Source organism: Prunus avium, chromosome 4 (genome assembly GCF_965620075.1).
Source record: "Prunus avium chromosome 4, drPruAviu1.hap1.1, whole genome shotgun sequence".
In the NCBI taxonomy this organism is placed as follows: domain Eukaryota; kingdom Viridiplantae; phylum Streptophyta; class Magnoliopsida; order Rosales; family Rosaceae; genus Prunus; species Prunus avium.
The window spans coordinates 13,110,134-13,121,961 of NC_142287.1; the positions used below are offsets into that span (position 1 = coordinate 13,110,134).

General features: G+C 39.6%; 2 protein-coding genes across 3 annotated transcripts; one reads left to right on the plus strand and one right to left on the minus strand.

The window, feature by feature from the left end:
- Positions 1–2,688: 2,688 nt before the first annotated feature.
- Positions 2,689–7,154, plus strand: LOC110770062 (topoisomerase I damage affected-like protein). 2 transcript variants are annotated; one of them, XM_088251936.1, is made up of 2 exons: positions 2,689–3,662; positions 4,937–5,938. In XM_088251936.1, the coding sequence occupies exon 1, from the start codon at positions 2,758–2,760 to the stop codon at positions 3,649–3,651; it is 894 nt and encodes a 297-aa protein (XP_088108062.1). In that variant the 5' UTR covers positions 2,689–2,757; the 3' UTR covers positions 3,652–3,662; positions 4,937–5,938. The 2 variants fall into 2 exon arrangements, with proteins under 2 accessions (XP_088108062.1, XP_021829838.1); XM_021974146.2 differs by lacking the exon at positions 4,937–5,938 and adding an exon at positions 6,841–7,154 and having other exon boundaries at positions 2,691–3,662.
- Positions 7,155–7,199: 45 nt separating this feature from the next.
- LOC110770061 (uncharacterized) lies at positions 7,200–11,566 on the minus strand. Its single transcript, XM_021974145.2, has 5 exons — positions 11,208–11,566; positions 10,453–10,954; positions 9,231–9,432; positions 8,003–8,500; positions 7,200–7,740 (listed from the first exon to the last, which is right to left on the minus strand). The coding sequence occupies exons 1-5, from the start codon at positions 11,521–11,523 to the stop codon at positions 7,351–7,353; spliced, it is 1,908 nt and encodes a 635-aa protein (XP_021829837.2). The 5' UTR covers positions 11,524–11,566; the 3' UTR covers positions 7,200–7,350.
- Positions 11,567–11,828: the final 262 nt, after the last annotated feature.

The window sequence follows — 11,828 nt, forward strand, 5'->3', positions numbered from 1 at the left end:
TATAAACTTTATAACTCCATTAACTCTTTTAAAATCTTAATTGAATACACCCCCCTAAGATAAGTGTATGAGTGTGTTGGGGTCTTTTTCCGTCGGAAGGCTCGTCTGGGCTTGTTGATTCTCGAACCGCCATAGAGTGGTGGATTAAGCCTTCATTGCCCCTTTTTTCTGAGTTAGCGAGGACTAGGCCCAAAGCATCCCAAGGGAAAAGCATGTGCCAGGGGGTACTCTGTTCTTCTTCCAGTGGCTGCGTGTTTGATGTTGACGTTTCCGGCAGCTTGACAAAAAGTTGAAGATGACTTGCTGATGTAGATATGAGATTATATTAGCTTGGCGTGAGAGCTTGGAGTGTGGGAGCTAAAGATTCACAAGTTTAGCAAATGAGAATGCATGTGCTTGGCTTGGTGTTGGAGATGCTTGAGTTTGGGGTGTTGATGATTTGTTATTTGTGGCTATGGCTATGGCTATGGGGATTTAAGAGTTTCAAGAGGAGGATGAGAGGAAAAGCTTGAGGCTTGAAGGCTATGGTATTTATAGCTTGGAAGGGTATGAGGAGGAAGGAAAATCTTGGTTGTGATGGTTAAGGAATAGCTGGGATGACTGCTGGAATGCTTGCAGCAGCCAAAGGGAGAAAGGAAAGTGGTTCGATGGTTGCTGGGGGCTTGAGCAACCAAGAGATGTTGGTTGACAGCTGCTGGGATGCTTGCAGCAGTCAAAAGATGGAGGTTGATGGCTGGGATGGCTGCTGGAATGCTTGCAACAGCCAAAAAGAGAAAAGAAGATGAGTTCTCATGGTTGTTGAGAAGCTTGCAACAACCAAGAGAGGCTGGTTTTGGCTGGGCAAATGCCTCCCAATTTATAGAGGGGGAAGGCTCTCTTTGGTTTCCAATAGGTAAAAGGAAGTGTTGGAACTAGTTTATTTCCTATGGGTAAAAGGGAGCATTGGGATATTCTTATTTCCAATGAGTAATGCTAAGCATTGGAAAATGACTATTTCCAACGGGTAAAGGGAAGTGTCAGAATTGGCTTGTTACCAATGGGTAATAGGGAGTGCTGGAAAAGGCTTATTTCCAACGGGTAAAGCTAGGCATTTGGAAAATGACTATTTCCTATGGATAAAAGGAAATGCTGGGAAAATATCTCATTTGCTTACCCACATTGGAGAACTCTAAGTAATGGGCTTGGACTTTGGTGCTCCCAAGTAGCTAGCCCAAAGTCTCCATTATCCAAGAGCTTCCGTGGGCCTTGTGGACCTCCGTAACCTTCCACACCACAATCCCTCATGCAAGCCCCATAACCACTTGACTTGGGTTCATGTAAGCTTGATAGGTGATTGACATATGAAAAATGTATTATTGGCTTTGCATGGCATGGACACTATTATTTATTTAATGAATTAATTCCCAAAATATAGCTTGGATTAATGCATGACCAACATTATATTTTATATCGGGCCTTAAATGTCTTTGGGCTTCTCGTGACTTTTTTGGGCCTCAACAGAGTGTTTGCTAGAGAGCGAGTTCATTGAACACGATCAATCAAGAATCTTGTATGGAAGTTTTACTTATGTTGATGCCTAAAATTGGTTCAACAGAAGATGACCTCTTTGAGATCGAGGTCGGGCAATTCTTCCGGACTAGGTCAGCGTGACCAACCAAGTCGTCCTCCAGAACCTGCAAAACAAGATAGCTTCAGTGGGTGACACCGGTGTGGTGCCGGCCAAGGACCCTCCGATGCTTAAGTCAGTCGAGTGTTTGAGAGTAAGATTGCACAATAGGTTCTAGTGCTTAGAATTGCGTACCTTTCACGGAGGATGACCTTAGCCTTTTATATTATCCCAAGCGCCCTAATCTTTCTTGGAGTGGAACTCCAGAGCGAACCAGCTCTCCTCGAACTAGGACTCTAAAACAACCTAACCCTCCTCGGACTAGGACTCCATTTAGATAGGCATCTTGGTGATCCCGAAACATCCCAACTTCCTTAGGACTAGAAGTCCTTTGAGTGAACATCACGTACACCAAGTTGATGTCAGCCTCATGTGCACCGGGCTCAAGCTCATGGACCAATGCGCCCATACGCCCACAAGCCCACATGGGTCAATGTGGAAAAATATATGGCGACTAAGCTCGAGTCCAGCCCAACCACTAACACCGTGGTCTGGCCCAGCTCGACCACCAACACCGTGGTCTGGCACAGCTCGACCACTAACACCATGGTGTAGCCTAGCTCGGCCTAGAGGTATTTTACCTCACAAACAACTTATATGTCAAACAAGATTTCTAAGTTGCAATTATGCAAAATTAGTCCTCAGACGTGAAGCACTATGGTTGCCTTCGGAGTACGTCGTTGATCTTAGGTTATGTCGTATAGTCGAACCCAACTTGGGACTTGACTTAAGATATCAATGGGTCCTGGATTGTAACAGGAGTTTGTAAGTGCACAATAATGAATCTCGACTCTCAATAAAGAGAGAGAAGGAATCCCAATAGGTAACCCGAAGTATTTATCATGAAAATCAACACAAGACCCTCAATAACATACCGAGATTGAGCTAATCATCCTTCCCTATGTTACGGCCGGAGCTAATTATTCTTGCCCTGTGGTAACCAAAACTTGTTGAAATTGTAAAAAAAAATTAGGAAAACCAAATGTACTGTTTTCCTCCTCAAAGCAAAGAAAACAAAGACAGTTTGTCGAAGATAAGAAAGAGGGCTTAATAATTAGATGGAAAGAGAGTGAGAGAAAAGGTGAAGAAAGATGCTCCCGCTAAAGCTGGTACGCTCTCTAGTCTTTGGAGAAACCATCAACAACAACCCTCTCCTTCTCCCCCAAAATCAACATGACGAAGATCCCCACCACAACAACGACGATGGCTACGATGCTGACTCTAATGCCAAAGATGGCCATCACAAACCGACAGAAGGAAGAAGCAAAACCAGCAAATCGAGAACCCCATTTCTCCTCTTCCTCCCAACCAAAGAGCTTGTCGCAGACACATACAGACTGGCCACCATAGCCAGAGACATGGGCATGGATTTGCACCCAACCCCATCTCTCTCCCACATCATTCTCTCATATCCACCACCGCCATCGTCATCGTCATCATCTCCATCTTCAACATCACCCTCAACATATTCATGGTCATCGTCATCACTCTCATCAACATCTTTGCCCGACGACACTGTTCCCCTCCCTTTCCCTTCTCTCTCCACAGCCTCCATTTCCCATCTTCGCGCCTTTGTCAAGCTCTCCAAAGGCCTGTTCAAGCTGGTATTTGTGCGCTCCAATTGTAAAGCCACTGAGGCAACTAGTGAAAGCAATTGGAATTGCTCATCAATGTCGCTGGTTTCGCGGCTCACAGGAGACCGAATTGACACAATGGAAGGGTTTTCTCGGGCTTTGGCCGGACTGGGGTGGACCCTTTTCAAGACTAAAGAAAACCCATCAGCGGATTCGGGCCATAGGCGAGTTTGCGGTGGCAAATCGGTGTATCTGTTTCGGAAGGTCGATACAAACAGGGTTAGGGCTTGTACTGCAGGGGAGTGTAGGGTTCGGGAGTTGAGGTTGCCCCCATTGGATTTTAGTAATGCCCCTTTGAGGATTTTGCAATACATTCTCCTTATGACGGATGATATCTTCTATCTCGCATAAATCAGATATTGGTATGTGTTTCCCTTCATTACTTTTCAAATTTGTTGTTTTAATTTGATGGTCGCTGGTAATTTCCTTACATTTTTTGTATATTGATTCTGTACTAATATATTGGCGGTAAATCATATATCTTTTCTGTGGAATTTTTGGCCAATGTATGTCAATCGTTGCCTTGAATTGGATTGTTTCTTTTTTGTAACACAAAATTTTCTAGGAAGGATGAACTGTCTTTGCCTTACGAAAAAACAAAGTGAAAACAAAAATGAAGTTTGTATCTGTGTAGTTAGATTAAGGCATTCATTAAAGTGATAGAGTTTTATCGAAACGGACAAAAGAAAGAGATTTAAATTGGATGATGAGGAATTATCAGTGCATTGTGTAAAAAATTGTTGGTAGTATTTTATTGATGCGATCATCAGCTTTACATTTTTTTTCTTTTTCCATTTCAGCATTCCTTTATTAGATCCTGAGTCCCGACCTTTGTATACTTTTTGTTATACATGATGAGAATCCTTAAGGCCAATAGAAACGAAAATCTTTTCACCCTGTGTATGCTTATTTGTTATACATGATTGTAGTTTGTATATTTTCAACTCCAAAACAGTTTCCAAGGAATGTCAATTATGACCTCCTGAAGGATGCTTAAGGTATGTGTCACATATTTTATTTATTTTTAATATACGGAAAATGGACATAGTGTATTGAAATGTTAATACATTCAATAAAATGTTGCAACTTGATGTGTTCCAAAGTAAGTGCCAGCAGGGAAGATTTAACAGAGAAATTAGAGTGAAATTTTCTCTAATTATCTTCCATGTCAACTCTAACATCATGTGAACTTGAAATTATCCTTCAATTTTACATACGAAGTATAGATGATATAGGGTACTGTTGTCTTGCCTGGCTGACTGACAACTAAGATGCTTATGTTGACAGAGTGTACATTGTTCAGGATATTCTGAATCTATTGTGAACCTTAAAACTAAGAGATGGTCTTTGCTATGATGTATGAGCTTCATTTTTGCAGTGCACCTTTGCAAGTACTGTGGAACTTTAGCCACAAAGACTTAATTGAGATCAAAACTATGCATGTCAATTTGGCACTCTTACTAATGCATCTGTGTTAGGCTAAGTCTCCAAAGTCCTTATCTGGCATTTGCAAACACAGTTTGATATTTTCCTATTTGAGCACTCCCTATTACGGACACATCTAGTTACAATTTCCAGAGAAAATGAACTTTTTCTTTAAATCTACCTGTCCCAATTGATATTTGTTAAATCATAGGTATCTTCCACTGTTCTTCCTCATTATGTATTTTGGGTTACTAAAACTAATAGCATGGATGAAGTCGGGAAATATCAGTACTTGGGGTCGTTGCTTTGATGTCTCTTTGAAGATGTGGAACAGAATGGAGTTTGTTTTGAGTCAGGCTGTCATTCCTGCTATTTTGTATTAAGGATTTTGCAATAAGGTTACTAATTTCCTTTTATATTCTGTGTAGCCTGGTCTGCATATTATGAATTCTCTTCTGTTTATGTTCCCTTTTTTATTGGGTGTGTATGCCTTTGTATATATGTGTCTGCTGTATTTGGATTTACAATCTTGCGAAGAAAAGAATATTGGTGTATTTCATGCTAGTGTCTTTTTTTTTTCCCTGTCTTTGATTTAGGAAGGATGGTTTGCGTTTTAATTGTAATAATTTAATACAAGGTTTGGTATTGGGTAGTGATTTTCACACTCCCATTTTCTCCTTCTGCACCTTGTTTTTTCCCCTTGATTATCATTTGATTTATTCAGTTTTAAGGCTAGAAAAAAGGAGGAGCGCGTGGGGAGAAAAGGGGAGTGTGAAAATCGTTTCCCTTGTTATTTTATTGGATATGAAGGGTGATGGTGGAAAGGATAGAGCAAACCAAGCCTTTCATTTCTCGTTTTCAGTAATTTACACATAATTCCCTCAACTTTGGCTTGTGTATCAGTAAGTCCCTCAACTTTTAACTTAACTAATGTCATCCTTAAACTATAAACTAGTTTCATATCAGCCGTCATGTGACTAACATCCATTAATTTCTCATTCCAAACGCATCACACATGAGAAATTTTGAAACCATTGTATAACTTACCATGAAACTTTAAATGTCAAGGCTCTCACTCTCTCTCATCATAGATAGTGTTTGTGCAAGGGTCCTTCCTCATGATATCTCTGGTTCTGATGGAGAGAGGAAGAAAGAGACCTTTGAGGCAGTGGAATTTCCTAATGCAGAAAAGAAGGTGGCTTCTAACTTACACTTTAAGGGGTGGGTGGGAGGGGTCTTTGACATTGACATCCCCATGGGTGACTTATCCAAGCATCCAAACAGTGGTTTAAAATTTTTCATGTGTGATGTATTTGGATGGCAAGCTAATGGATGTTAGTAACATAGTTATTCATTGGCCACTAGTTCATTGTTTAAGGATGACAATGCTTAAATTAAAAGTTCAGGGACTAAATTGAAACAAGGGCTAAAGCTGAAGGGGTTTTCTTGTAATTTACTCTTCCCTTTTCTCTGAAATTTGAAATATCATTTGTATATTAATTATTTATAGTACGATCAAGTCTAAATAGATTTTTATGTTATTTTTCAAACTATTTAAAAGCACTGGCTGGTTTAGCATTCATTATTGTCTTCACCCTGTATTGACTAATGTCTTAGAGAACTGATTGTTTTTCTTTCTCTGCTTTGTCTATTCCCTTTTCTTGTCCCATTCTAATAGGAGGAAACTCATAACCTGTTCTAATCCTAATCCTTTTTCTGTCCCTCGTCACTACCTAGGATGTGAGTTTAGACGTTTTCAGTGTTTACTTGCGTCTTTGAGATGAATTCTTGAGTATGTGCAAATAGGGAACTTATTTCCAAGGCTTGCTATGCACAAAAGTAAAAAGAGGAAAATCTAAGAGAAAGAAAAAGACAGGCCTGTTTACCTGATGTCTGTGGGTGTTGAGCCAACTGCAGCCATAAGATTCAATCCACCGGTTGCAATAAGTTTACAGCTTAAAAATCTAAAACCGTATGAAAAGGAAAATACATTGGAACTGTTAAGGAAAAAGGCCAGTAAACCCATTTGAAAAATTCCATGATTTTCTGCACTCAATTAGCTAAGTTTTCATATCTATCTCCTTTGGTTATCTAACTCTCTCTCTCTCTCTCTAGGAACATTGATGGAAGCTTAACTCTAGCACTCTACGATGATGGGTCTCCAAAATGGATCACCGATTGTTCCTTCAAAGATATGATGTCTCGTCAAAGGTACTTATTTTGTTTTTCTAGAACCATTTGAAAATCTATGATGAGTTTTATAAAATTTTGCTGGCCATTTGTAAATGTAAGCTGTGAATGGCTGAGGGAGGGTTCAGTGAATGAAATTTGTTTTATGTTTTTTTGTACAACTCACCATTTGTAAATGTAAATTGTGAATGGGTGAGGGGGTTATTTGAATGAAATTTTTTTTTAGTTGATGTTGTAAACCTCAGCATTCGCAGCATCTCTCAAGGATTCACAAAACAAAGAGGTGAGGGCTCAACAAGTTATGCCACCATTGTTTTTATTTAAAATCTTAGCAATCCATCTATGCTTATGCGTGCTCATTTTTTTCATGCATACAAGAGAAATTGTTCAACTCACATATTAGAAAGATATTCTACATTTTAAAAAGAATTGGAGTTAGACTCTGAAGTGTAAGAAGTTGATGTCTACGTCTTCTGGAAGCCTACGCTGAGGAGGAAACTTGGGCAAGAGATTTGCTATGCGCTTAGCGGTTTCCAAATAATCATAAAATTTGGCGGATTGATCATGCTTCTCTGCATTGTTGCCATCTTTAGATTGGTCATGGCCAATGTTCATTCCCTGTATAGCATTGTCAAGTAGGTCTTGATGTGCCTTCTTCTTGGAAGTCCAGCTTCCACTTCTCAAATTGAAGTGATACAGGGGAAGGAACCGTTGTCCATAAATAGCTATAAACTCCAACGCAGTTAAAATGAACTCGAATTCATCGTTTGAAATGTAGTAGGGAAAGCTGATTCTGGTCCATCCAGGTTTCAATCCGAGATAGCCCTGCACTTAAAAAGGAATTTAGAATACATGCGTTTATTGTTTTGCCATGTGTTAAACATTGAACATAGAATGAAAATGTTCTCTTGTCAGACTGTCTTACGTTGCCAAACTGTGAATTTCATCTGTATTTATTTTGACCAATAAATAAATTCAGAGTCTATCAACACAAGTTTGCCAACAGAACATTACCCAAAGCGTTCAACATTGATTGTTTTCATAATATAGTGTGGTATGAAAGGAAAAAGATGAATGGGATTAGAACCTTTAGAATGGCAGATCTATAGAAATGTGAAAGAGTGTCATCAATTTTGAGCAGAGTGTGACCATAAGGTCCAGCGCAAGCACACCCACCTCTAGATTGAATACCAAATAGATCATTGAGCAGAGCTGCAACAAATGCCCCATGAAGGGGCTTACCTTTGCCATTTCCTGTCTCCCTCCACATGTCAAGCGCTTCCTTTGGACCCTCTCCACCACCTTCTATTTTCGTGCCAGCTGTTGACGGACGATTGGTGGTGGAATAAATGAGGAAAGAGAAAATAGCTTGTCTCTTGGCACTTGTTTTTCCTAAAACCCATATGTTTTTATTTGGAAGAAGCCTCTCTAGTGCCCTTTTGACATAGAAATCCTCATGTTTTTCTATCACTTGATAACCGATGTATTCCTTCACCCAAAAAGCCAGTGCTGCTCTAATTGTCTGAATTATTTGAGGAGTGCCACCATTCTCTCTTTCTTCTATGTCCTCCCAATACACAGTGTCCTGCATTGATCACATATTATTACAAAATTAATTAAGATTTCTGTTTGCTATCACCATCTATTATATACTGTTCTAGAGTTCCTTTCTCTTACGTGACAATGACATAATTAATATTCACATGCTAAACAATAATAAAGCAGCTCACTAATTTCTTCCTTATCTATGAATTCATATTTGTTTCGTGAAGTGTTTCACTTGGGTTTGTTGACCGGTAAGGATTTGATCGTACCGACATAGATGTTAGCTGGTTTGTGTCATGAATGAAGGAACATATCTTGGTGTATTGGGTTGGGTAGCCAATGTCAAGCTTAAGAAGGAACATAGATTTTAGACAGTTATCCAATTTAATAAGTTTAATCTCATTAATTTAATTGAAATAATTCAGTCCAGTTCGATTCATCCAAATATGATAAATATACAGAACATAGGATATCCAATTAGAGGCATGGGGAAGATCTAGGGAAGGGGGATGATCATATCGATATAGTCGGGTGGCCGGCTGCTGGGGAGGGACGGTGGTTGGTTGGGGTAGGGAGGAGAGAAGGGCGGTTGATGTTTCAAATATTTGTAGCTCATTTATTTACTTTGAAACATTATAATAATAATAATTATAGTTTTATTAAAAAGGTATTTAGAATTTTGGTTGGCAACCCACATTGAAGAAGACTCATACCAACAATCAGGACAATTCATGGTGATGAACAAAACACCAAAAGGTTGGAAGGCCTACCTCATCGCTGAAGCCATTGACATAAGCAACAGTTCCACCTCCACAAGTTGATGGAGGGAAAGATCTGAGCTGATACAGAGCCTTGCTGATCATTAGGATGCCTGGGCTTCCTGGCCCACCAAGAAACTTGTGTGGGCTCAGGAAAACACCATCGTAGCCATCCATCTCTCCACACCTCATCTCAATTTCCACATATGGCCCACTGTATTTATTCATTTATACAACAATAAAGATTTAAAAATTCAATTCAATTTAATTCAAGGTGCGTCTACAACAACTAACCATGCAGAGTACGCAATCAAAGACAGCTACGTATAGCCTAACTAATTAATAAAAAATTCCGGCGGCGGTAGTCATGCACATACCTAAATCAGATATGCCATGGTCGGCCGTTGACGCACTTATTCTTGACCATTAAATTCATATGAGCGCCACATTATATTGACAATTAATTTTGGCACCTATGCATTATGCATACGTAGATCATTCTTAATTGTTCATTCACAATATATTAATGATTGACTTAGATCATTCTTAATTGTTCATTCACAATATATTAATGATTGACTTGAGCAAAATTCTAAATAAATATATGGCCAAAAGTCATTTTTGATCCCTGTTGTTCCAGTTTTGTTAATTTTGCCATTGTAGTTTCGTATTCGTAGCAATTCAAGGACATGTTAGTATTCTTGTCAATTTCTTTAACGATGCAAGAGGCAATTTCGTCAACCCAAAACCTTTGAGCGTAAAAGCTCGTTTGAAATTGTCTCCATTTCATATTAGGGCTTAAAATTCAACCACTAATCCCAAATTTTGAAGAACCCTAAACCCAAATGACCAATTTCAAGCCCTAATATGAAATTAGGGGAGTTTTAAACGAGCTTTTATGCTCAAGGATTTTGGGTTGACGAAATTGCCCCTTGCACCGTCAAAGAAATTGACAGGAATACTAACTTGTCCTTGAATTGCTACAAATATGAAACTATAGGGTCAAAATTGACGGAATTGAAACTTTAGGGTCAACAGTGGTTGAAGTGACAAACTACAGGGATCAAAAGTGACTTTTAGCCTAAATATATTGTTCTAGACTACTACTTACTTTAATTCAAGTGGTTAAGAGCCACTATTCTAAATTGAGGTTGTGTTTTCGAACTTCAGCGCTTTCTTCTTTCTATATATAAAGAAACGAAGAAAGAAATAAAAAATTGAAAGTAGTACACACCTTGCTGCAAAATCAAAGCAGGCAAAGCCCCCATATTGATGAATAAGTCGAGCAATGGCTCTTGTATCAGAGTAAATCCCAGTGACATTGCTGCAAGCTGAGAAGGAACCCAGAATTGGCCTGTTGGCATATTTATATTTCTCTAGTTGCAGTCTAAGAGCCTCCAAGTCCAGCAAGCCATCATCATTTACACCAATGTCAACAACTTCAGCCAAGCTTTGCCGCCATGAGAGGAGGTTCGAGTGGTGCTCGTAGGGCCCAACAAAAACCAGCCACCTTTCTTCTGTGTTCAGATTATTTATAACTCTGTCTCTCAAGATTGAGGGCACAGCAATGCCCATCACCTCTTGGAGCCTTTTAATGGCTGAGGTGGTGCCTTGGCCGCAGAACAAGAGTGCCTCTTCTGGTCCACCCCCTAAGCATTTTTTGATGTACTTTGCTGCCTCATGCACCATTTTTGAAGTCCGGTTTCCAACGTAGCTGTCACACGTGTGAGTGTTCCCTGTAAGAAACAAATATAAATTGAATTTAAAACCAATAAAATGAGTTGTAATTAGGTTAGGCGAGCGGTTCTGCACATAACAGATTGATCGGCAGCCTAACTAAGTAGCCTACTTTCTTCCCGCTAAGTGAAATCACGTAAAATTTAACATTGAATAATTAATTAAGTTGAGTTGAGATCATTTCAAACACGCGTTTAGCAATATATTAGCCAATATTGGAATCCAAAAAGAAAAAAAGAAAGAAGAGTATACCGTAAAAGGGGAGGACATTGTTGAGGATGAAGTTTTCGATGTAGAGAAGAGAGCGTCCGGAGGCAGTGTGATCGGCATAAGTGAGTCTTCGTTTCCCAAACGGAGAATTGAATTCCGCAGCTGCGCCAATGACTTGAGATCGGAGCCAAGACAGCCTTAGCTCCTCGGACTCGGTCTTTGGTATGGCCTCCTCCTCCTCCACCTCCTCCAGTGTACCTCTGAATGATATTTCAGAACGCTTGCAATCCTCATACGAAGAGGAGGATTGAATTTTAAGGGTCTTGCTCAACATGGGTTGCTGCCATTCAAATTCCATGTCTCAAGGAGATTATAGAAGAAGAAGGGGTTGGAGGTAGGGAAGTGAAATGTCCTATTTATATACCTGCATATGCATACAGTTTTAAAAAGATTAGAGAGAGTTCTGGTGGGTTTATAAACCACGTGTCGCATCAATGATTGGTGGGTTTCGTCCAATTCTGGGAGCAGCGTTTTTAACACATAGTACCAAAGAAACCCATTGAATTTTATTTGTGCTCTGTCGACTAGGTGCGTCGTCTGACCTTTCTTCAAACTTAAAAAAGGTATATTGGATGGATGCCAAATTGCATCCATAGTAAATGT